General features: G+C 35.8%; 1 protein-coding gene across 7 annotated transcripts in view; it reads right to left on the reverse strand.

Moving 5' to 3' along the window:
• Positions 1–140: 140 nt before the first annotated feature.
• Positions 141–27,448, reverse strand: part of LOC117789623 — a 31,252-nt gene continuing 3,944 nt past the window's right edge. For 3 of the 7 annotated variants that reach the window (XM_034628671.1, XM_034628678.1, XM_034628677.1), the window contains 14 exons: positions 23,384–24,608; positions 18,808–18,955; positions 16,400–16,641; positions 5,548–5,670; positions 5,306–5,443; positions 5,088–5,225; positions 4,937–5,025; positions 4,468–4,595; positions 4,284–4,403; positions 4,059–4,204; positions 3,818–3,992; positions 3,422–3,756; positions 3,159–3,356; positions 141–3,015 (listed from right to left, as the gene is read on the reverse strand). In XM_034628671.1, coding sequence (XP_034484562.1) covers positions 2,918–3,015; positions 3,159–3,356; positions 3,422–3,756; positions 3,818–3,992; positions 4,059–4,204; positions 4,284–4,403; positions 4,468–4,595; positions 4,937–5,025; positions 5,088–5,225; positions 5,306–5,443; positions 5,548–5,670; positions 16,400–16,641; positions 18,808–18,955; positions 23,384–24,608 — 3,303 coding nt within the window. In that variant the 3' untranslated portion in view covers positions 141–2,917. Of the gene's footprint in view, positions 3,016–3,158; positions 3,357–3,421; positions 3,757–3,817; positions 3,993–4,058; positions 4,205–4,283; positions 4,404–4,467; positions 4,596–4,936; positions 5,026–5,087; positions 5,226–5,305; positions 5,444–5,547; positions 5,671–16,399; positions 16,642–18,807; positions 18,956–23,383; positions 24,609–27,448 lie in introns of those variants that run through there. The other 4 variants (XM_034628672.1, XM_034628674.1, XM_034628673.1 and 1 more) reach the window with 4 other exon arrangements.

Genomic DNA, 27,448 nt, shown 5'->3' on the forward strand with positions numbered 1-27,448 from the left:
AATGAAGGTAAGTGAAAAGACTTTTGTTTATATTTGTAATTAGTTTTTATTTTTATTTATGTTTGCTTAAAAAAACTGAAACAATTAATTTACGAACATAGGACTCAAAAACATTTAATTATTGACAAAAATTCCATAAGTTTTTCACATACATCAACTAAATTAATTAATTGCGATACAATTTTGTGATGTTCATTGCATTCATTAAAATAGACAATTAAAATGATTTATAAAATCGATTTGAATATAAAAATCTCTTATACTCTAATGCTTAGCGTTCACATTCAAATGAAGTCCACGGCCAAATTGCACCTGCAAATTGATGGGCATGGCCTCTTACACACACTTTTGCAGTTGGCCATACACAAAATACGAGTACTCGTACCATGATTTGATAAAAATTCAAGCATTGCATTAACTATTTACAAAAATATTTATGTTTTGCGTTTGTTTTCGTATTTGATTTTGTAGTTTTTAGAAACATCGAATACATTTGTGGAGACCTTTTTTCATTTTGGAACATTGATAACACGTATATGCTGCGACAAGGTAAGATAAAGTGAAAATGACAACAGAAAGTAAGTGGAATTTTCTTGGACCATAATTGCAAATGGGAATGACTGGACTAGAAAGTGTTATAGTTTAACAATTGCAAAACAAACAAGAGCTAAGCGATTAATAAACCGAAATACGGAAATGAAAGTATGATCTGAACTTTCGGGGATGTGGCTTAAAACTTTCCTCTTTGACAATTGAATTACTAAGTATTTTTTATTTTAGTTCTGTTTTTTCGTTTTGAGTGTCAATTGATTTTATTTTCTCTTACGTTTTTAAAATGCAATCTCGCTTTAATTGTTAGTTGTTTTTTTTTTGTTTTGTTATTACATATTTACTTATTAAAAGCTGACAACAAATTGAAATACTTATTGATAGGTACACTCAAAAATATTTATGTATAATAGTTATCCTTGCTGCCTAGCCTGCTGCTCGACTTTCCTACGGCTGCTAGTGTCATAAATAACTATTATATACCTTTGCCATTTATTGATTTGTCTTGTCCTGGGAGTGTCGGCTCTCTTTCTGTGGAGTTCAAGTGCCTTTGCCTATTGTGTTTGCTTGGTTTGCATGGTTTGAGTGTTCTGTTTATTACTTGCATTTCGGTATCATTCTACTAGTTAGTTTGTCTATCCGATTCTCCAGTAAAGATTATATATTTTAAATTTATATATATGTATATACGTAGTACTTATCAAGTAACTCTTATATTCAGTTAGCCAGCGCCCTTTTTATGCTCTCCCAGCGTTTGCCTATTTAGTTTATTACATTTGCTCAAACTTTTAGCTAACTAGCAATTAGTTACATAGGTATACACCGCGTACAATTTTTAAGTTACTGATCAATTCGCATAACATTCGCTATTTACATGGATTTATCGCCATCGACGTTTTTGGGTGAACGCATTTTTTTTCAAATATAAATTTCGACTAGTTATAGTTATGTATGTTATTATGTACCTTGAAGAGGTTTCGATTTTCGAAATTGTTAGTTACTTGTAATCCGCATAGGATTTGTTTTAATTATTTTCATTTTTAATAAAGACAAAATTGTTTTGTGTAAAATGCTATGTAATCTCGAGGGGAAAATGCTAGTTTCTGAAATCCTTTGGATACACTTGTTTATCTCCAATGTCTGCCAGTTGTTCTTGCGCGTTTCATAAGAGCTAAGAGCTTTTATACAGTTGTTTTTGTTTATTCTAGACCTATATCACCGCTTAATTGCCTTAAACACTCTAATTATTTTAGCATTCCTTGCTGATTCATTGTTGTCTTTGTTTGTTTGTTTGGTTGTCATGTGTGTCTTTAGAAATTGTTTGATTGATTATGAACGTGAGTGCTGCTACTTATTAAATTTTAGAAGGTCGAATACTTCATTTTATCCATTCAATTCACTTATGTCCGCTAAGATGTATGTTAGCTAAGTATTATGAATCTCCTTCAAATATATGTGTATATGTAATGTATGTATATTTTGCAAGGTATTAATTATGTATTATGAAACCAATGTGATCCTTTGCAAAATTTATTTATATTTTTATGTATCCTTCATATACGAATGTATAATTATGCTTATTATGTAATATTTTGCACTGTACATCAAAATATATGTGTACACAATGCCTTTATATTTTGTACAATTTGAAAACAATGCGAAAACTAATTTAATGTAGTTACTATAAGGTTATTTCCGTCTTAGTATTTTTGTGTGTACTTTTGTTATAGGAAACATTTTGGAAATGATATAAAAAAATAAATGCATAAAACATTATTTTCGTTTTATTTCAGCATACGAACCGAAAAAGCTTTAAGCTTATATTCGTATGTATGTATGTATAGTTGTTCTGTTTCATCATTATTTTCACTTGTATGCTGCGCTTCTAACCTTTTCTATGCATAATTGTATTACAAATAAATAGCGTTTTTGTTGCATATGTCTATAATTATTTAATTTTCAGCGCTACATTTAGTAATAGGCGCGTTTTACTAGGCCTAATACAAACAGCGCTTTATCTAAGGCTTTATTGCAAACCATTTTTAGTTTTTTTTTTTTCAAATATTGTTTTCGATTTTTAATATAATATAATATATAGAGTTAAATACAAGCACTTAAAACTAAACAAAAAAAGGGGGTGATAATAAAAAAACTAATAAGTTATATACAGCAAAACATATTTGAATCGTTTTTTACGCCTTACATATACAATATGCAATGTACAATAAGTCTTAAATGTGTGTCTTGTATACATGTTTATCGTAATGGGAGTTTGGTTGTGATTTTGGGATTAGTGATGCATATACGGCCTTTTCGTGCCCGTCTCCAAATTATTATATAGTCCCAAACTATTCAGTTCTCTACAGAATCAGCTTTGCAGCGATAGCCATGTTAACATTGCGAACAAAAGCAACCAGTTGGCCAAGTGGTCTGTGCTGGCACTAGATCCCGTCTCGCCGCATTTACCTGCAAATGGATAAAAATGTTAAAATATTTATAGATCAGAGCAAAAGATTTAAAGCAAATTATTGCAATCAAAATGGTTTTAATCATGCAATCAATATTAATGAAAATTGCAATTTTAAATAGCTATTATTGTTATATCATACCCAATACGGAAAGGTTTGCTACCAGATGATGATCTGGTGGCTTCTGTGTGCCGCGATAGCAGGCATCGCCAACGACCAGCTTGGCTGAGTTGCCCTCCGTGGGTCTGTAGCTAATACAAACGCCGTGTTTGGTACCCTTGTGTCTAGCTATAATATAGACGGTGCTATTCTCGCTCCAAGAGCCATGGCAGGAGTACTCTGTGCAAACAACATAACAATTATTATCTGTATATCTACTACTACAACTATAGATGCCAGCTTACCTTCCTCTCCATCCACACTGCACAGGGGACTCACATCGATTGCATTTGGCGCGCTGCAACCCACCCAAAGCTGTCGTTGCGCATTGTAGTTGGTCACACAGCCGGGAACATCGCGACGACTTCGAGGAGCTATAAAGCCCACACTAGTGTCGTTGTTGCTTTTGAGACTGCTTAAAACCAATGCTTGTTGTATCTGCTGTTGTTGTTGTTGCTGTTGTTGCTGCTGTTGTGCTTGGGGTGCATTGCGTCGAGTACGAACAGGCAGACCGCGAGTATTGGCATGCCAAGAGCTGCGTTCCATGTGCTCGGCGTTTCGAAAGCTCAGTGTACTGTGCCTGCAACAAATAAACACGATTGAGAAATGCTTCAATGAGTTGTTTACAAATTTTCAAATACCCCTTGTGTCCAAAATCCCCAGAATCAGAGCTCTCGTGATGATGATGGCCATGTCCAAGATGCGATTTTCCATTGTGATTGCGCTTGTGGCGCGTGACCATGTAGGGTGGCCCAATTGCGCCTCTTAGATTGTACAACCCCTCCACGGGGCAAATATGCGGTTCCGGATTGCTTGCTGTGAGGATAGATGAGCAGATTTGTAGAGAATTGTCAATGCAATGTATACTCTGTACAATATTACCCAGCAATGTAATGTAGGCCATCTTATTGAAGTCAAAGTGATCTGGCGCACAGGCATCCTCTAGACGAATAGCCGGCTTTCCCGTTTGTATCTCAATGACGTGCGTGTCCCGACGGTAAAACATCATGCACATAAAGCCTGATTGGCTGCAAATGGGATGAAGAAATGGGAGAAAGACACATGCTCAGCAAGGTATCGACAGAATTTCTTATTCGGTTTACTTACCAGCCAGTTGTATAGTGAACCACTGCCATCATTTCGGTTGAGGTCTGTTTGTTTATCTGCTCGCAAAGGGCACGTGTCTCCATGTAGCCGTTGGGCTTAATAATGTGCACAGAGCCATCACTGTAAAGAATTCGAAACGGTTTTATTGGCTGTCAGTTTGGCCATCGGCGCTCTTGCCACTCACTTGGAATGATAATTGTAGACAGCGTTCCCCATAAGTGCATGCCAGTGTCGCGGACCCTTGAACCAGGCGGGAAAATCGCAGCGCTCAGCCGCTGGCGGTTTGCGCAGCGACATTATACGTGAGCCAACCTGTGAAAGGGAGCAGCAGTTAAGTGAAAAGCTGGCTTAATGGTTTGTGTTGGGTCTGGGGGTTGCTAAATGGGAGTTGGAGTCAGTGTTGCCAGAATTTTTAAGAAAACTTTAAGAAATATTAGCTGGAAAAGCTATATATAAATATACAAAAATTGAATTTAATTTTTTTTAATTCAAAGGAATTTAATCTCAATATATTCTAAATTAAAATATTCCGATTCCCAATAATTTTTGTAAATATCCAGATTTTTAGAATTATAAAAATAGTCAACTGCAGCTATAAAATGGCTAAAATGACAACACAGGTTTAGGTAGCTTGTTCCGGTCTCTATGCTTACCTCGGCGCTGTCTAAGCCATTGCAAGTGGCGTCGCCGGATTGTGCCAGCTTATACTCGGCGTCTTTGGAGCTCAGCATGCTAGGACCGCCTGTGAGTGAGGGTTATAAAAGCTCAGACAATGTTCCAACTGTTTGCAAGGAGATTGCTTACCCATCAGCGAGGAGATTTTCTCGTAAACAAAGCAGCGATAGCGTTCCTCATTCGAAATGGCATGATGATGCGAGACAAGACCGACCAAATAGCGGGAGTTTCCATCCTTCCAGGTCGCCAGACATGTCAACTCCTCAACTGCAATGCAATACGAAATACGAGAAATACGAGTACGCTTTAGCAACAATACCGAATCAACGACATTGATAGCGGCTTACCCGTGCTCTCGGTGCCCTGGACATCGGGACAAGCCTGAAAACTCAATAGCAGGCGACTCTCTTCGGTGCAGCTCTCAATATTCGACACCGGGGACTTGCACTCCCCATGGCCACGATTATATGTGAATATAAAGGGACCTGCAAGCATGACAAGACAAGCAGAAAGGCATTGTGAGTCATTCATTGCATTGAAATAATTGGATTACAGGAATTGGCAACCGCCAACGGCTGAACTGACTCACCCTTTAGCGGACACTTGACCGGCTCGGCGCTCTCACGGAACAGCGAATAGAGCAGAGCATCGCCCGGAATTTGATCGCAGAGATTCTGTAAAGTCTCACGGCCCTTGCAAAAGTCTGGGGGACATGATTATTTTAAAAGCACACATAAAAATACAATTAATGCAAATCGCTAAACAAGTTGTCGCAGACAAACACAGAGAAATTGAAAAGAATAGTAGTAGAAAGTAGTAGGAGGATGTGGAGTAGTATGTAAATAATAGTAGGATCGATTAGAATAGTAGCATGTTGTAGTAGTATTTAGTAGTCAGAGATAGGCAGTAGAGTAGAAGCAACACATATAGGTGAGATTAGGATTAAATGAAAAAGAAAAAAACAGAAAAACAATTCTACAGAAGGGCTAAAGATTTGTTAAACCATTTTCGAGCACCGCAATGGAAGCTGCGCCTTATGCTACTGTTTCTTTTGTTGCACAAAGCAGAAGCTGAGAACATCAGCGACTTTGTTGGAGAGACGCTTCATCGTCAAGAATGCCATTTAAATTACACAGATATTTGTTTAATTAAGTGGCCGCTTGTTGATGTGCTGAGAAAATTGCGCAAAATAAATGGCAATGGCAAAATGAAATCGGCAAAATGTCGCTTCTTGGGATCCGTTCACAGTTTGCTCGAGCAGCTTCGAGTGCGGCACAATAAGAAACAACAACAATTTCTGTTGAAAATGTGTATAAAGTAAGATAGATAACTAAGAAATACGTGTACATTAAACTTAAAACAAAAAGACAAGAGTATTTTCTGCTTCTTTAGCTGAAACAATGTCCGAAAAAAATGATTCTCGGTTGCATTGCTTAACTTTTGTGTAAGTAAAAACAAACAGAAGAGCACAGCACGTTAACAACAAAAAACAAACTATATAAAAGAAAAACAATAGAGAATCTTTAAATAAAATATTAAATCTGTAGACAAAATATCAGATGGTTTGTGTTTTTGTTTCTCCCTTTGGCGGAGCAACAAAGCAAAGAAAATGTTGGTCATTAAAGTATTTTGTAGCTAAGGCATTCAAAACATAAAAAAAATAAATAAAACCGTTGTAAAATGAGAATATTAATGACAGGTATAACATAAAAATACATATACTCGTATGCTAAATTATTTAAGAGTACTTTGATTTGCATTTGCAAATATTATCGTAGATATGTTTTTTAATTTGATCTTTGGTAAAGGGTCCTCTCTTTTTAGCAATTTTGGAGTGGTTTTTTTTTTTGGTTATTGTTTTTTCTTTTTGGAGTTGTTACTTATATCCGTTTTCTTTAAAATAAATACATATATATATATATGGTTCAAAACCATAAAACATACAGGCATAGTTGTAAATGTAAATGTATTACAAAAAAGAAGTTTACAGCTAAAAAGGCACAACAAACAATTTGGAGCTTTGATTTGAGTTCCTCTACGCATAAATAATAATATTGTACTAGTATAATAACAAGCACACGCAGAGTGTTAGAAAGTACTCGAAAGTTGATAAACAAAATATAACAAAATTATATATACAGGATGTTCTTTATGTTGAAGCCACGGCATACATATGTGTGTGTCTGTATCTGTAGCTGTGTCTCGTGTCTGTTTGTGGGTGTGAGTTCTTGTTGGCCGACTCTTGTGGCTCTTATGAGTAATGATTGTAATTAAGTAGCAACTACACTTTATGAAAAGCAAATGGTATAACAAGGCTCTGAAGGGGCGTGGTGTGTTCAAGGTGTGCGTGTGTGTGTGTTCAAGTGTGGGAGTGTGGTAGTGTGTGTTGGTTGGCAACTACTACAGAGAAGCGTTTGTAGCTGAGTATCATGACAAGGCAAAAATACGAGGGCATAAACATAAAAAATAAACTATGTATTATATTTTTTGTAGTTGTTTTTAATTTGTCTTCTTTATTTTTTGTGGTTTATTGTTATTATTTGTTCGGACTGTAACACACACACACACACACATATATGTAAATAGGTATGTATTATATTTAGTATATGTAGCAGGACTACTAAGATTACAGTTCTCATACAGTAGCCCATAACACACACGCACAAACAACACTTAGAACGAACGAACGAACGAACGGAATGAAAAATGACACACATCTAGTTTAGGATTACACACCGAAAACGACAACGAAAATTAATGAAGAACCGAAACCAGAAATTGTTGAGTTTCATGTTTAAATTACATTAATTAAATAACACACATGTATGTAGGTATATTATGTACACGAAATTAAAAACAACACAAAACTGAATAAAAGAATACACAAAATTAATACCGAAATGATAATGAAAATAGTAGTAGTAGTAGTTGACACTAACTAAAAGGTACAAACACGGACACACACATATGGTAAAAAGGAAACAACAACACGGGAAAGTGTGAACTCATAGAGCGAATAGTAGTACAAATAGTAGTAGGGTAATAGTTAAATAGTAGTAGGTTTTTTTTAGGTTAGGTAGAATGTAGTAAGAAGAAAGTACAACAAGTAATTGATAAATGAGACAATTATACTAGCGGTCACCGGGCAGCCCATCCCAACATTTTATCATCATGTACAATATGTATACAAAATATATATATATAAATATATAAATTGCTTCTATTTTCTTTTTTTCTGTTTGGTTTTTCTTTTCTTTTGTTTTTGATTCAATTTTCATTCGGCATGTGCAAAGGAGCACAGCGCGAGACAGAAAATAATGTATTTAAAAAATTTTAATTTTTCTAAAATTCTTTTTCTTTTTTTCATATTAGTAATTCTTTTTCAAATTGAGTAAAAAAAGTGTGACAGAGAATAACTGAAATGAATGAGGGTATATTTACTTTATATACAAAATGTGTTTAGAATTTTTTTTTTAAGATTCTAAAGGTAAAATCAAAACTTCTTAAGCGGCAACTGAAAAAATGGAGAAATTTTGGACTTGCTGGGAAAGGCAGGGGAACAGATAAACAAAAATTAGATGTTTAAAAAAAACCGTATGAAAATTTTTTATGCTTTAACATTTTTGTATATGATTTCCAAAGAAGCTTATCAGTTTGTAAAGGACATACTAAAGATGCTATGAACATAATACTAAAAATATATTTACATAAAGTTTTATTTCTGAGATAATTGTCGATTAAATCGGATTCTCATTAGGCTTTTACAAATAATATGTCATATAACATGCAACCTAGCTGTTCTGGAAATCATATTTCAACTTCGTTCGTGCCGAAATTTTCGATAGTTCACTCGCTCTGGGGGTTTACTGTACAAAATTTGGGCGATTTTTGCGATGATTTCACGTCATGATGATGATTTTTTGTTAGCAGTGGATTAATATAAACATTATTAATTAATTAATAATCATGTACAAGGTGTTATTTAATTCTTATCCAAAAACAAAATCAATCGAAGCGCTTCAATTGGTGACAACAAACAACAGTTGAAAATTAAACAAATAAATTAAATGAATTAAGTATAAGTAAGTAGTTATCAACAAACAAACAAACACAATAAATATCTGTACAAGAGATGGAAGGAGTCTTTATTTACAGCGTGTGTTCTTGTTCTGGTTATTGTTGTGGTTGTAGTTGTAATATCCTTAGAATTTAGTTGATTTTTATTATAATACACAATTTATTTATGAAGTTTCTTGTTCTGTACAAAATCCTTGACAATATGGCAAGGAAAGAAAACTCTTATTAAGTGAAACGAACAACATAGACCCAAAAATCATCATAAAACGTAACAAAACAAGGCATACAAATTAAGATGAATGAGGTTTATGGCACGAAATTCATATACATAGATATACAGATATGTATGAACATTTTTCCGTAATGTATAAACAAAATTGACAACGGAACGCAACGTTGGAACCGAGCGACAACAAATTAATAGAACAAATGACAACGAAAACGAGCAAAAAATGAATGAGCACATAAAATATTGCATAAATAAATGAAATGAATTCAAATGAAAATGGCAATGGGAAAATATATATATATATATATATGTATAAATAAATATATAAATATATATACAACAGCGCCAACAAAAACAACTTTTTCTACCACAGTGGGAGAGAGAGAGAGAGAGAGAGACGGAGAGATAGCGAAAAGAGAGAGAGACACGCGAAATTGGTTGACACCCTGGTCGCAAACACGCGGCTCACAGTTCCGACAACGGCTTTGGGTCTGTTCTGGTGTCCCTAGGTAAATACGGTGTTCGCTTTTTTCCTTCCTTATATATAGTTTATGCATTGCGAAAACTGTACCGACACACGCAGAGTCCCCTCCTCGTAAAGGGGGGGTGGCGGATAAAAATGCCGAAAAAAAAACTATAAAAAATAAAATAAAAGTGGCTGTTGGTCTGACCTGTTCGCTTCGTGGTACGGCCAACAAATTACCCAGTCAACGTGCCAAAAGCAGGTTGTACCATACACACATACCCACACACACACACACACACACACACACACACACACACACACACAGAGATACATCAACCTGCTACCCACCCAAGCCACACACTCACACACACACACACTCTACCGTGCGTACATTCTTGTAGTTGTTGTTGTTATTGGCAAGCATAAAAGGTATGGTAAACATTTTTACAGACATTTGATTAAATTTAAATATCCTCGCACGAAAATTGGCCAAAATGCTGCTTTGTTACGTATTTTAACACCGAGACAATAAAAAATCGGAAGTAAACGCAAATAGGAAACTACGAAACAAATACTAAAGAAAATAAGAAAGAAAGGTCGTCTACAGCACGCTGAATATTTAATACACTTGCACAGCCCTATATTTATAGCTACATATATAAACATTAACCAAATTTGCCAAGATATGTAAGACAAGATAAAAAACACAAGCTGTGAAATTGGTTGGGGTGTCTCAAATAATAAAACAGTTCTTCATACTTAAGGTTGATTTTTGACCTATCGTTTCCACGGCAGCTATATGATACAGTGATCTGATTTGGGTTTACCAATTTTTATCAATACAATATGAAATATTGTGATATCATCTGAATGTTTGCGAGACAACTTCTGATCAAGAAATAAGTACGTTTTTTATACGTAAAGGGGTCCATAAAATCTGAAATTATTTATAAGATTTCCTTGCTTAAAGAAAAGGAAAACTGCACTGAAAAGAAAAGTGAAGAAACGCGAACGAATGACCGAAGGAAGAAATAATACAGGTAGTCAAGTAGACATCCTGATGAAAGCAATAAAAGAGGAGGACAGGGGGACGGACATGAGGGTGCGGAATGGCGCAGTTTTGCTTAATTATTTTAATTATTTTTTATGCTGCCTACACTTGTGCCCTCGGCGCACTCGCTGCATAGCAATTAAAATGCTGCGGCCCGGCTCTCGGTATGTCCTTCATTGAATACTACAAGAGTTGGCGCTTCCATTTCTGAGTGGGAATCATGAAATTGGTATGCAAATACAACAACCCATCATCTGTGGCAAGGCTCTGTAGATATATACACATATACATATATATATACAAGTGTACGCAAGATACTGCTTAAAACGCCAGCAAAAATATAAACATAAAAATATCCGCGTAGTTATTCCAGAAGGCAAGTAAAAACGGAAAAGGTACACACAAGTAGACCCACAGTAGTTAAGTTAAGTAGTTGTAACTACAGCTAATGATAGGCGCACAGATATGTTGCACATCACATCTATATATATTATTTATCGTGCAAAATAAGCAGTTATTTCAAATTAGTGGAGATATAGAATTAATCAGTTCTTGTATAATAAATTGCACTTTATGTGTTTTTGTCACGAAATGTGCTACGCATTGAAGAAGGTTTGTCAGACCTCAGAAAATAGATTTTATGCAATATATAACGTGATTCACTTAGAGGTTTTTTCATATGAATTTTCTTTACACAGATAACGATAACAGTGTATTTGTTAAAGTGAATCATTTTATACTAACCAATGTTACCAAATAGTCTCTTAGTTTTATCTTATTACTGCCATAGAATCTCGATCGAAAAAATAATTTAATTGATTTAAAAAATGGCCTTTCGTTTCGCAACTATCTAAATTGAGCTTAATATATCAAATGGAAAACGTCGAGAAATATTTTTCACAAATTAATTATGATTAATTTTATATTAAATAGAAATATATTAAATAAGACTATAATCTACTGATATTAAGCACTTCTCTTGGTACTTATGTCAAAGTATTTACCTCAATTTTCCTCACTTTGATGAGTTACGACTAACCGCAAATACTCAGTGCTATTCATCATTAAACATGCTCATTAAAATTAATTGTATGCTTAAGGGAAATCGAAATATAATTATTCATCGAATGGAAAGGGATGTGGTACCATGTTTAAACAAGTAGTGCCTACATTTCAGATCAAATCCACTAGAAAATGAATGTAGATGCTCGTCTGTGTAAAAGGATAATACTTAAGAAGTTCAACTAATAGTTGGGTTGTTGGGCAAACAATTAGCATGATACTAGTTGTTAAGCCTATGAAAGCTTTCAGTAATTGAAACTGTTAACTGCCTACTCTGATATCAAATTGCTAAACTGTGGCTAAAACAAATTGTATTCAATTCAATTGAATACAACAAAATGCTTGCAAAATTCAATTTAAAGTGTATACGATAAGCTGCAAAGTGTTTGCATTGAGTTTTGAATTTGGTAAGCTGCTCATTTAATCAAACGCAGCCTTTGCCCCAAGGCATACACACAGGTGTGTGTGTGTACGTACATGTGTATATTTTTGCGTGAGTATACAGCATTCAGAACAAATAATGACATAAACCTTATAATGATATGTATTGTTATATTGAAGCAATTGTTTTACGGACTGCTAATCAAAATAAACACTCCCCCTACCGTCCCTCTCTCTAACACTCCTCAACTGTAGCATGACTGTTCTTTGAATTATAAATAAGATCTACAACTCTCGTTTAATATTTTAACAAAATCAAATAAAAAAAAAAAACAAGCAACACGCGCCAGTCAAGAGAGAGACATAGGCTGACAGTCAGTCAGTCAGTTGGTTAGTCAGTGAATGCCCCAAGTAGCTAACATTAAATGGGAACACTCTAAAGTCTTTGATAGAGAGAGAGAGAGAGATAGAGAGGAGGATAAAGACAGAGGCAGAGATAGAGAGAGAGGGAAAGAAACTGAAGCCGTTGGGCGCTTCATGAGTTGGCGCTTTCAAATCGACTCGAGCTGACTGGTTGAGCTGAAAACCAGGACAGAGATTGGGTTTGGGTTTGGGTCTGGGTCTATTGCTGGTAACTGGTGTTAGTGCTGCTTGGGCACCACTTAAACTAATTTGATTTCTATTGAGGCAAACAAATAATAAATAATGAATTTACATTTCTATGCGTGCTTCAGCTCGAGCCCGAGTTTGAGCTCAAGCGTTGCCAAGGCTAGAGAACATGGTCTGATTGCATTAGAGCAGCAAGTGCGAATACTTGTATGCAATTATGGTCTTAGCCTTACAATTAGTTGGCTCTAATTGCACCTCCCCCAGCGACTGCCACGGAGACATGCAGAAAAACTTTAGCACTTGACAAGCTAGTAAGCGGATTATAGCAATTAACCATTGCTTGGGCTTTCCATGATATGAAAAATGGAAAACTTACTCGCATACACAAATGTACCTATATGTAGGTACATTTAAGCTCAACACTGTGCAACCTGCACAAGTATCTACATATTTTAGAGGCAAAGACACTTCAGACTGCACTCAAAAGGATTGGATGATACACACACACACACACACATATATATACACAATTTAAAAAAAAGGATCCAACTCGCACAGCTCTAAAGTGGAATCAAGTTGTGAGCGGAACTGTGTCCAGCTCTGAAATGCACATACAAAATCATGTGTGTAAACTGTCTGCTTTTTATGCTTTACTCATCAAACGAACAGCAACTTCTTCAGAAACTTATCCGATTACTATTCAATTGTTATGCTAATTTGAGAACAGTTAGTTATACTTTAAATCAGGAATGTATAGAGGATGTAAAGGAACTTTTTAGTCTGCTTACCTACGTATAACTTCTTCATTTATTATTATTATTACAATTTTGAGAACACTTGGTACATATTTGAAACGATATGGATAATATATGATTTTTAAATTCTCTGCCAGTAAAAATTTCTTTCTTTTTAACTATGTTTTAAATCAGTTTGTAATTTTCTATTTAAAATTGAATTTTTTGTAATTGTTTTTTTTTTAAGAAAAGTGAAAATATGGGCATTTACACATAGTAACAGTTGGTGTATTTACTGCTCAGTATTCAGTATTCAGTTGGTTGGTGACATCGCGTGAAGACTTATAAATAAATCATGTGTCGGGCGACAGTGGAAAACAAAGAAATGAATTTGTTAAAATCGGTTAACGACAAACTGAAAACTCGCTGAGAACGTGCAAATAATTGAAGTGAACTTTAACATAAAAAAAAAATTTGTTTTTTTGGTCTGCACTTGGCATTGTTCTTGCTATTTTCATTTATGCAATATATAAATACATATGCATACATATATTCAGTTTGCTGGCGTTCTGTATGAAATGAATGTATGGATTATTTACAGTGAGAGCTGTGAAAAGGTGAGTTGTGACAGCTTGATGAAATGTACTTGAGATTAATTATAACAAGATCAAACAAGATCCAGTTTTTAAGGGCATAGGCCATTATATCATCGTTTAAGTCTACGCATTTAGACATGACTATTATAAAGGTGCTCGATTTGACTCTCCATAGCAATATAGTAAGTAGTGGTATATATAGTTGATTCGGTGCTGTTTGAAGCATCTATTCTGGTCGGCATTTGCGAGTAGTTGGCATGAATTTAGATGAGTTTTATTTACAAATGAGTCGAAACAACGTGTCGAGCACAGCTGAATTCACGTTGGTTATAGTTATGGGAGTTTACGGGTAAAAGCTTAAGCTCTATATGTAGTACGAGTAAATACAAAAATGATTGTGCATTTTATGTTTGTACTATGTACAAAAATAAAGAAGTAGTAGAAAAAACCATAACTATACAAATTGGAACGTTTAATTTGCAACAATTTCTGCATGTGACTGACTCTTAAATAAATATACACAATTTCTAAATGCAAATTTTAAAATCCCAATCAAATGTTCTCTGTGTGTAAACTTCGGCCAACTTATTTTCTTTATACTTTTTATTCCACATATACATATATATATATTTATTTAATAATCGAATGGAACTGTAAAAAGCACACACAGACACTCACACACGTATACGTATACAGTTTCAGATTCAGTTTGAGAAATGAAAACTAAAAAGTAAAAACATATTTCGTACATATTTGAATATTGTATTGAAATCGATTTGTACACGTATTGTTGTAGTTGTAAGTTAGTTTTGCTGTTGCTGTTGCTGTTGTAGTTGTAGGTTGAGAGAGTTGTTAAAAATATTGAAGTAAAAAAAAAGGATACATATCATATAAATATTGAATAGAGTTTGCAAATATATATAGATATATATGTTATGTAAATGTTTTGTTAAAAAATATCATTTGAACAAACAATTCGATTCGTTAAGAAAATGTTTTTGCTTTTTTTTTGGTTTTAATATATTTACACGATTTTTTAATTATTTACAGTTAAAGTTGAAATCAAAAGAGAAACAAAAACCAAGCAAAAAGTAAAACCAAACATAAATTTGTTAAACTAAAGTTGGTTATATTTTTTCTTAAATTCTTTTTTTTTTTGGAGTAGGTTTGCTTTTTGGATTAGATTTAGAGATGACGCGTTGTTTCGTCACGAGTTTTCTTTTAATTTTTCTCTTTTTTTTCATTTGTTTAAGTCAAATCTTTGTAGCTTTTATTGCTGTCTTTTGTTATGTTTATTTTATTTCTGTTGGGACGGGTTAATCTGCTAATCCGCTAATACGTTTGAAAATCGCAACTAAGTAGCTTAATTGGATTGACACTAACGATAAATAGTTGATATTGGATAGCATTAGTATTTAGATTGTATCTTTTGGATAATTTGCAACGTGTGTATGTTGAGAAAAATGTACAATTCGTTTAGTTTTATTTTATTTTTTTTGTCATTTATATATATACATATATATAATTGATTTTATTTTTAGTTATATACGCTTTTTGTTGATTGATTTAAGGTGGGTGAATTCGAGATTTACAGAGAGAGAGAGGACCCTTGCCATGACAAACGTAAACGGGGAGAATTTTATTTAATATTTTTTGTTATCATTTTGTATGCAGAGTATTTGTTGTTTGGAGACTATTTACAAGTTTGGTTTGATTTGATTTTTTTACCCAACTAAAAGAATAACAAAAGAAATATTAAAAGAAAAATTTTGCTTTAAAGCCAACTCAAGTCAAAGTATAGGATAACTAAATAAATACTAGAAATAAATAAATCATATAATAAAATTACAAAATCAAGGAGATACTTTTCAAAATACAAAACAAAATGAAGAGAAACCTTCAGTTTTTGGGTGTTTTTCTTTCTTTTTTCATTTTTCTTAGCCTTTCGAATGCAAAAAATCTTTTGTATTTTTGTTTTCAAAAAGAAAAAGTGGTCATAAAAGTACAAATTAAATATAGTTAACAATGCGATTAAATAATATGATTATGTTAGTCATGTTGGTTAACTGAAGAGCAGATTGAAATGTTAAGAGGTGGAAAATGAATAAATAACTGGTATTTTGAGATAGCGAGTTAAGAGATAGAGTTTTTGTATTATCGATTTATTTTATTTTGTTTTTTGTTTTTTTTTTTTCTTAAGTTTATAATAATTAAAAAATATAAAGTTAATGCTTACAATCATTCATATCGTCATTGGATCTCATTATGTACTGATCCGATGATGATAGTCTTGAATGCCCGTTCGTATTGGGATGAGCTCCCCCCCTATGATCACTTTGTTTTATAGAGCTACGCATCGCCAGTGCAGATGGATTCGACTGATGCATATACATACTATCACCTTCGCACTCACTTTCTTTATACTGGAGCACATTTTTATGCTTCTCATAGATAACCAGGCAACGATGACATCCTTTCCTAAAAAAGTTTTTGATTGCAACGAAAAGTTTTGTATTGTATTTTTTGTTTGTTGTTTTTTATGGTTATGTTTGTGATTAGTAATTTGTTGTATTGGGTATATAGTATAATATAGATTTGATATGGTTGGCATTTTGTTCAGCTGGACTGTACACTGTATTATTGTATTGAATTGTATCTGTGTTGTTTCATTAAATTTTTGATTGAAACAATAAATATACTTAATCGAAACTTTTTAACTATTCGAATATCGATTATAGATGGAATGTTTTCGTTTTAAAATCAAATACATAATTAGGGTGCAAATGAAGCAGGCGATACCTGCCTAAGTGTTTTCGAATCCCAGTGAAAATTTATGAATATTTAGCAAATATATCCCAAATAACTAAATTAACATGTAAGTAAGAGTATTCTATGTATATGGGCAATGAATATATGTCCTCGATAAATATGTTAGTATATAGATAATGTTTAAAACCAACTCTTTTTCAAATTGGCTTTTCCGTTTCAAGTTAAGCTAGTTATTTTTTTTTTGATAGTAACTGAAATGATTATAAAAACGAACTCAAAGGACGTACACTTAATAACAAAAGATTTAACAAAATATATATTGTTCAAAAGTGATGTTAAACAATTTTAAAAATTCAATTGAATATTTCAAAATCAAAATTGATGTAGATTATTTTATTTTTGTTTTTGTTTTTTTTCAGAGGTTAGGCAAAATTTTGTTGGGACATTTGTTAGTTGGCCTATTTGGTTAGTTGTTAAATGGCACATACGTTCAAATATGTATTACAATACTTAAATTGGATTTGTTTTCAATATGTTACGATAGCATTAATATAAAAATATTTTTTGAACACGACAAAAAATTGTACAAAAAAATGGGGTAATATTGATTGTAATATGTAAGTTTATGTTTATTAAATGGATTAATAATGGTAAAGGTAAAAGGTGTTAAAGGCAGGCATAAATGCCGCCTCAAACATCCAGTTTTTCCTCCCCAAAAATATTACAAAAAAATGGAGTAAAATTATTCACATTTCAGCTACAACTTAAAAAATTGCATGACTTTGTAGGAATATCTCTTATATATAGTTATAAATAAGTTTTATAGAAACATGGCAAAAGACAAAAACAAAAAACGGAAAATTTGGGAAAAAGCAGCCACGTATTTTATATTTTTTATCATATCATTCAAAATCAAATTAGATGTCGAATTATTGTACAAAAAGCAAAGTTTCGTTTAAGTTCTTTAAAAGTCAAGAAATTTAAGAGAGGAAAATAAAACAGATGCATTGAAATCAAATGTGCAACAGCAAACGTCGAGCTCGCCGTTGCAAGCTAGAGGCAGGTACGGAGGCACCTTTTAAATAATAAATTATACGTACGAGGAAAAACGAAAAGTTAGTTTTAGATTTAGTTTTACTTTAGAGCATTTACTGTACAAGTATAGACAAACATATACGTAGTTGAATGGATAGATGTTGGGTAGACTTTCAGATAGTTTTCAGTACTTTGGCTGGGCTGTTGTCAAACATTAAAATTAACTCACACACACAGAAGGCCCAATAGAGAGAGAGAGGGAGAGACAGACACAGAGACAGAGAAAAAACTAGTTTCATAGGCAAAGTTAAGAGCAGATGGCAGGCAACAACATTGACGACAGGTTTTCTAGACTGCCTGCCCCGTAGTGTCTAACTATGTCTCCATGTCCATGTCCATGTCAATGGCAGTGTGTCTAGCTGCCGCTGATGGTTTCCAGTTATCGGCCAACGTTGCAGCCGTTTTACGTTTCTTCTTAATGAGGTTACTGCAGTTTTCTGCCTGGTCTGTTTTGGGTCTTACCTTAGCACAGTTCACAGTTCACAGTTCAGCAACACTCTCTTCAGTCGAACAAACGAAAACTTATTCAATTATCGACAAAACACAAAAATAAAAAAAAGAGGAGGACACTGTGACAAGGAGCACAAGTACAAGTACAAGTACAAGTACAAGTACAAGTACTTTTGACGCCTGTTCTGTTTCTTCTTCTTGATTTTTTACATCATCTTCTTTCATTTCATTCTATTTGCCAGTTGCCAATTTGTTGATTCGAGTATTTGGGTTGAGATGTTGTTAGCATATTTTTAGCGTAGACTGTATTTCTTATAATTTAATACTTACTCATCGACTATCAGATATTTGTTACCATCTGCGGCCGCACACCTGCCGCGATAACTAAACTGCGAGCCCTTGATGTGTATAGATTGCTGATAGCCCGATAGAAACCAGGAGCCCTCCCAGCGTGCCGGAAATGTGCAATTTGTGGGCGCTGCAAGCAAATACAAATAATATACAAACATACATTAATAGCGTAAAGAAAAGGCAGACTAAACATCAACACAATAAATTATTAATAAAAATTTTAATAGCCTAATTACTGAAGTACATTTGAATTGCACAACAAGAGGCGTTAGAGAGAGAGGGAGAGAGAGAGAAAAAGACATGTGACCTCAATTGCTGTTCCATTGTTCATTTAACGACAGCAGCCCAAGCTGAGGAAAAATGAAGCATAAAAGAGCAGTTCCAAATATGTTTCAATATAATATAAGCAATCTGAGCATCTCTAAATTGAGAAATGCCACCAAATTTAATTCAGTTGTTCACTTTCTTTGGCGTTGCTCTTCTAATTGTAATGTCAATTTTTATGCCAAGATTTGTGGCTTTTTAATTTATAAATTGTTTCAATTATTATTATGATTGTATTTAAGTGCGTGCGCATAAGTGTCAGCTTGTAAGTGCCACAGTATGTAAGTGCCACAGTATGTAAGTGTGCGTGTGTTTGTGTGTGTGTGTGTGTATTTTTGCCTCTAAGAGACCAAAAATTTACGACCCTCTGCCGGCGCAAGGGCGCATAAATAAGTTGAACAAGCAGCACAACCAGAAACGGCTCGTAATAATAATAATGTCGCACACAGATATACACACTCATACACATAAATACACTCAACACACACACACACACGCACACACATATATATAGACTCATGCTCGATGGCATAAAAACTACCGAAATGGCAATTGTGAATATTAAAAAAAAAAAGGAAAGAAAGAGAATCGAGCTAACTGGCAAAAGCAGCCAATGCATAGAGAAGGCAAAGAAAACGAATCGTTAGCTAAAGGCATGCCACATTCAGTGGCACAAACGGGGCTGAAACGGGCTATGCACACACACACACACACACACACACACACACACACACACACACACACACACACACACACACACACACACACACACACACACACACACACACACACACACACACACACACACACACACACACACACACACACACACACACACACACACACACACACACACACACACACACACACACACACACACACACACACACACACACACACACACACACACACACACACACACACACACACACACACACACACACACACACAAACACACACTCGCATAGAGACTGAGAGAAAACAATAAGTATATCCTATGCAATACATATATAGAAAATGGTAAAACCACCCTCGTTTTGTGCTTTATACTGACTGCGAGCTGGGAGCTGGGAGTTGGGCGTAAGGGTGGTCGCTGGGTCGGATAGATGGTCGGTGCTGGCAACGAAATAGTAAACGAAGCCGAGAGCTACGCATTCAAATATACAAAAGTCGCAGAGACGAATGTGCGCACGAATCGACTCACACACACACACACACACACACACAAACACACAGATACTCGTACTTCAGAGCGATACACATTTTATTTTATTATTCCTTCCCTTCCCTTTCTTTTCTCTCATTTTATTTTATTTTACTTTACTTTACTTTATTTTTATTTTTTTCACATTTTGTTGTTTTCACATTTGTGGCAAACAAAAGGTACTCCTGCGCAGGATCAGCGAATCCCTGTGAACTCTGAGCCCCTCGTCTCACGCTCCTCTTTGTCCCTAGTCCATGCACAACAAAGCTTCTCTTCTGGCTGTTTCATTGTCCAATGACTTGTATATTTTGCACAGCTCAGTTGTTGTTCTTGTTGCTGCTGCTGCTGCTGTCATAATGTGGCACCAACGCCCCTCTCTCTCTCTCTCCGCCCCCACACGCACTTCGCGGCTTTAGGGTAAAAGTGTAGCATACTTTGCAGGGCAGCTGCCAAACAACCCATAACGGGAGGGCCCCAAAGCTCCGCGTTGTAATTGTTTCGCCAATTTCAAGTACCGTGCATAATTTTCCAACATGATTCAATACTTTTGCGTGAGTGCCCCAGCAGCAGCAGCAGCAGCCACAGCAGCAGCAACAACCACAAAAGCGGCAACAACAACAACAGCAGCAGTCAACCCCGAAATTTTTGCTGCAGGACAAACCCTAGAAAACTACACGCTAAAAGCAAATATACAACGCAGCCATTAAGCAGACAGACAAGCGTACAAATACGTATGGACAGTTGAAATGACGGGCTTTGCACATACATACATACATACATACACACACGCACACTCACTTATATGAATATATATCTTTTGGCGTGTTTTGTGTGGATTAGAGTCAGCTCAAGTACAAAGGAAGAAAAGTAAAAAAAAAACCAAAAAAAAAAACATTTTCTTCGTGCGTCGCACATAAAATACCCTTGCAAACATAATTGACATGTCTTTTGGCAATAAATACAATATTATAATGAACGAATATAGCAATAATAAAAACTATCAATTTCAAATAAATTAATAGTTTTAGCCTGTTGAAGTATTTCTTACAACATTACACATTGTATAACAAAATGAAAATACTCTTAGTAAGTGTATAGAGCTGTGAAACAATTGAGTACGTAATTCAAAGAGTTGCATTCGACGTTTCATTCTTATCAATTGACAGTAATCAGAGGCCTTAACATCATTCTTCCTGATGCTTTATCTGACATATTGAATCCGACAAAAAAAGGGGATAAATAATTTGTGAATTAAGAGTGAGAGAGAAAAAATGTACTTCTGCGTACCTTAACTTTAATAAAGAAAGAACATATGGTATTATGTAAATTTAAGTTTTTCTCAATAAGTTTTCTTACTTGAGAAATTTCTTCTTATTTTTTGGTTAAAAATTAAACTTAAAAAATTTCATTAGTGTTATAAATTTTTTTAATATAAATTGACTGTACACATAAAACTGTGGAACTAAATTCCATATTAATTCCTTTGCAAAAACTAGTTCACTATGTTTAAACTCGACTGTTGGCAGTTTAGCTTAAATTGTTTTACTTTCTTAATTTTATAAACATAAAATTGAATTAATTTGTTTCATGGACAAATTTTGCACCCCAAAACTCATTTATTCTATCTTGTTAGTTCTAATGTAGCTTATTATGATAAGATCATTTGTTCAGGCCTATAATACGAGCATACGGGTTTTATCTCTATATCTATTCAGATCTAGATGCGTAATGACAACTTTAACGCGCTAACAGCTCCTTAACCCAATTAAAGTGCCCACACCTTGTGGGTGTGCACGCATTAAGTGCTTATGGAGAGAAGGCCGCCTAAGAGACCGCATTACTGGACCACCCTTATCGACAGGGCAACGGCTACGCACCGTATACTTTCATGCACTCATACACTTGTACAACAATCACAAACACACACACACACACACACAAACATACAAAGATATAGGTATAAATGTGAGTAGCTCAAAGAGCATGACGCTTCGCTCGCTTTAGACTCATTTGCGTTTGCATTTGGAATTTGGACTTGAGTGACGGCGCGAGGGGTGCAAGGGGGACAGATGAATGGAAGGGGGTGTAGGCGGAACGAGTAGAGACGGAGCACCCAAAATGCTTTTGTCTAACTTGAGTGAATTATGGTCAGCGGTCGGTGGTCGGTGGTTGTCCGGCGGTTGACTGTCTGCTTGTTTCGGGCAATTTCCGTACAATTTGCCATTTGCTCGTTTTGTTGTTATTGTTGCTGTTGTATTGTTGTTGTTGTTGTAGCGGCTGTTGCTGTTGTGTTTTCTTTTTGTTATCCAAAAAGAAAAATAACAAGTATGATAACTTTAATCGAAAGTGTACGACTACGAATTACCCTGCGTTTAGGGCATTTGAATATCTTCAGAGTTTATAAAGTGATCATCATGAAATTTTCAGAGTAGATACAAGTTTCTTAAAAACTCAAGTCTATAGCTTCAAAATTGCTCTTGTTATTTAAGATTTGGTGCTTTTAGCTCCTACCATACTTGAGATCAGTTGATGCTGATCAAGAATATACATGCATGTGTGTGTGTTACATACATGTTAAAAAAACTTGTTATACTCTCGACACAGGGTATTCAATTTTTTTTTTTTTTTTTTTGGGCAAATTCGTTCATGGAGAAACAGTTGAAACGCATTATACGAGAACGCAGATCTGCGGTCACAAACTACTTATGGATTCAATTGAGCATGACCATACAGCTGGCGGACAGAGGTTGGTAGAAGGAGATTGAGGCAAGGGGAAGGAGGGGAGAGGGGAAAGGGGATGGAGATGGGCACAGACACAAGCGGCGGCAGCTGACGCACTCTGCAATGTTGCCCACTAAAAATTATGCTCAAAATTAAATGAAATGTTTTTGTCGGCGGTAATCGTGGTATTGGGGCGTGGGGGGTGGGGAGGGATTGGTCTTGTTGCTGTTCCTAGCATAAGGCAAATTATAAATTCTTATCATAACGCTACTTATCGGCATGCGTTACGCGCATTCTCTTACTTACCATCTTGTCGGCCGCCCCAGCCGCTAACGGACGTGGCCAACAGCATCGTCAGCATTAGCGTTCCCAGCCAACTTTTTGCCGATGTCATGCTGCTGTTGCTGCTGCTGTTCCAACTTCTGCTGCTGCTGCTGCTGTTGTTGTTGCTTCTCGTGCCCATCCTTGCGATTGGCTGCCTGCTCGAAATTGTCGTCGTCGTCGTCATGGTTGTAGTCGTGGTTGCGGTCGTGGCCGTCATCTTCGTTGTTTTTGTTGTCGCCTTGACGTTGGAGTTGAAGTTGGAGTTGGAGCTGGAGATGCTGTTGCTGCTGGCATTGCCCGGCAGCAGCAGCTGCTGCCAGAATTTCAGCCACGTAATGCTAGGAAGTTCATACCACACTTGTTCCGTCTGCAGCAGCTTTTGCTTCTGTTCCAGCGCACTAATATCACCGTTATAGTTAAAGCACCTACATTCAATATCATCATCATCATTCTCAGCATCAGCATCATCATCATCATCTTCAGCATGTACATCATGCGGCAGTGTCGCGTCAGTTGTGGCCAACGCAGTTGTCGTTGTTTGCGAATTGTTTCTTGTTGTTGTTGTTGTGGTTGTTGCTGCTGATGTTGTTGTTGTTGTTGTTCGGTTAGTTGGTGTTGCACTGCTGATTGGATTCGCCAGCTTGGTCATCGACATTGCCGCAAACGCATGACTTTGTCGTTCGCGTCGCATTCGCTCACGTCGCTGGCGCCGCACAACCGCCAGACATTCCAAGTCTTTGACATTGCCAACTCCACAGCAGCCACCTACAACAATTGGCATAACTAATTGCGACGTCTGTGTAAGATCGATGCAGCTATGCGCCATTGTGTCCATTGGTAACTGGATATCACGCTGCAGGAATTCGCTAACCACTTCAAGCGCAGTTGTTGTTGTTGTTGCTTCTGCTTCTGTTGTCAACGTTGGTGCTGCGACATGTTTATCATAATTTGTATGTTCGCAGCAACAGCTGCCATGGCAGTGACTCAACTGCTCGATGTTGGCTTCAGGCGAATGTCCACATGGATTGCAGAAAGGCGGTAAATAGATTAAAGACATAGCTCTTGCTCTCGTCTTGGACGTGGCTGTGGTCCTGTTTGTGCTTCTACTCGTGTTCTTGCTCATGTTCGTCCTCATTCTCGTCCTCGTCCTCGTAGTCCCAGCGCTTGGTTGCTGCATTTGCTCCTGCTGCGTCTTCTGTGTCTGTGGTACAAAAGACAAGAGTGGAATATTTGATTATTATTATTATTATTATGTGTATTATAAAGCACAAACATGTTCTTCTCGCTGTGCCAAGTAAATATGATATAAGGTGGCTGCTGTCGCATTTGAATTTGAATTTAAAATAAAGCGCCACCGCAGCGCCATTGTTGCCCCAACGCTACACAATGCCCCATTGCCTATATTTACATACAATATGCATGTACGAGAGATGTATCTATGTATTATATACATATATATATGAATATAAATAATCCCACAAAATTCATTGTTCAACAATCCACACGCACAGCCTAAGCTCGCAGAGCAATCGACTCGGAGTCGGGGCTGTAGTCAAATGCAGTTGCCCAAAAATAAAACTTCCTCGGCGGCGCATTAAAAAGCAATAAAAATAAATATGCGCTCTGGGAAACCGACACTCCAATCCAAATAAAATGTCCAATGGCGCGTAAATCAAAAATCACGCGCTATAAAAAAAATTAAGACAAAATTTATAAGCACAAGATACGGATACGACTAGACTCTGTAAATATATACAAATTTCTTATTCGCTGCCGTTGTCTCTTCCGTTATTTTTTGTTTTCCTGCATTTAGCGCCTCCGGCTAACGGGCAATGGAGCACCAAACGAACAATATCAATATCATCAACAGCGCCAACAACCACTTGAGTGATTTATTTTAGACGTTTTCAGACATGCCACGGAAATTGTTTGAAAAAAAAAAAATAAAATCATCATTAAAAAAACTCCAGACAAATAAATTTCTCATTCGATGACCAAGGCAGGCAATTTGTTTCGCAGTAAACAATTATCATGTCTATAATTGCCATTACTTTTTATTTAATGCATAAACAGCTGTTTAAAGTTAACGTATTTCTCATAAATATATTTTAAGTAGGTCTCTGACCCAATTGCAGTTGTCAATTGCAATTTTTATGCTTAGAAAGTTAATGAACTGCACAATTTAAGATAATGTTGGGTTTTTATTGATTAATGCAAACATAGTTTATTCAGACAGTAATCAGCTAAAATTCAAAACTATAATTACAAAATCAGCCTGTATATTTTGATTATATGTTTCCCATTTAGCGATTAATGCATTTATAAAATGTAATATGTAAGAGTGGAGTTGGTCAAACAACTTAACTGCAGTTGTCTGGCAACTCTATGGCTTTAGAACTGTTTGTCTGTTTGTCCTTCACTGGCTCACATGCTCTGCCATCAGTTGTCTATTCATTTGCCTTTCGGGATCAGCAGCAGGCAGCTATCTCGCTTGTCCTTCAGACTAGATACTACAGCTGCTCATTCAGAAGCAAGGCTCAACAGCTGCTCTCTCTTTTTGAATGAATTAATAATATTCAGAGTAGCTGCAAGTTAATTTAAAGTATTTCTTAAGGAAAGCTTAGATCGTTCTTTGACATAATGAAGATGAATGTTTTGCGAATCATATATTCAGTTTTACGTTGAAATACTCAACAAATTAAATTTTTTGTAATCGTATAAAGATATTTGGAACAATTAGATTGTTATAACTGAATGTAAAAATGTTCAACGAATGAATTTTTAAATAGCTAAGGGTCGCAAAAGTATGTCGGGCACTTAAAAGAGCAATCGCATCAAATATCTTTAAGCACATTTTGTACACATTAATGAGTACTCGTGCGAGTGAATATGAATGGGAGTAATCACCCCCCTGAATACATGAACATGGTTGCGACGGCCAAAATCAAAAGGCCAGAATCAGGCTTCCCCATTTTTGATGAACTTTCCCATACGATGAGCAGGAGAAGGTTCATAATAAAACGATGAGGAGGGAGTAAGAAGAAGGTACGAGTATAATGCAATTTTCATGTTATGTAAGCGCTGCTCTTAGCCCGTCATCTATGCTAATTAAGTTAATTAAAAAGTACCAGCAAAGTATTTGCACTTGGCCAACTTCACGTCATAATCAAAGTTGAAGCGCATCGCATGGAAAATGAAGCCCAAGTCATGTCAAATGCTCTTAAAAAGCCAAAGCAGCTCTCAAAGACGACGTCAATGCTTTTGGGCTGGCTTTGTGGAAGTCAAAATGGAGAAGGAGATGGTATGGAGACGGAGATGATATGGAGACTGAGATGTAGATGAATGTGAAGCTAAAGCTGTTGCTGGTGATGCAAACGTCACTGGCATTCACACAGTAGAGTTTCTTCACAAAAAAAAAAGAAGGAAAAAAATACAGAAATGAGTCCAATTATAAGCTCCATCATTAATTTAAATAAAATTAATTTGCCATTGGCTCACACAAAAATACCACAAAAGAATCGTCGCTCAATAAGACAGAGGGGACGGAATAGTAGGGGGCGGGGCAAATGACAGCAGACGGTGGCAAATACTAAAACATTTAGGCGGAATTATAATTTTGTTTTCGCTTATTTATAATTTACGTTGAAAATGTGAAACACCTGACAGCTAAAAAAGAATTTATGTTTGCATGTTTCCCATTAATTTATTTTTCCAAGGCGAGCGCGCGCCTCTGCAGGAAAATGCCAGTCCGCAGTACCCCAACTCCATTCCCATTCCCAACCCCAACCCCACCTCTGCCAGTTCCCCTTGCCCTCTTTCCGATATCAATGTGAAAACGTTGGCGCTGCACGAAAATGCACAGCAAACACAGCAGGGGCAATGGAAAAAGCCCAAAGACGATGGCAAGCAAAATATGCACAAGGCACATTTTGCTATCACGTTTGGACTATAAAACAGAAAGGCAGCGCCAGCAACAGCACCAGACTCAGTCTGAATCCAGAGGCATAGCCAGAGACACAGCCAGAGCCAGCGCCAGTGCTGCTGATG

Source organism: Drosophila innubila, assembly GCF_004354385.1.
Source record: "Drosophila innubila isolate TH190305 chromosome 3R unlocalized genomic scaffold, UK_Dinn_1.0 2_E_3R, whole genome shotgun sequence".
NCBI classification, from domain to species: domain Eukaryota; kingdom Metazoa; phylum Arthropoda; class Insecta; order Diptera; family Drosophilidae; genus Drosophila; species Drosophila innubila.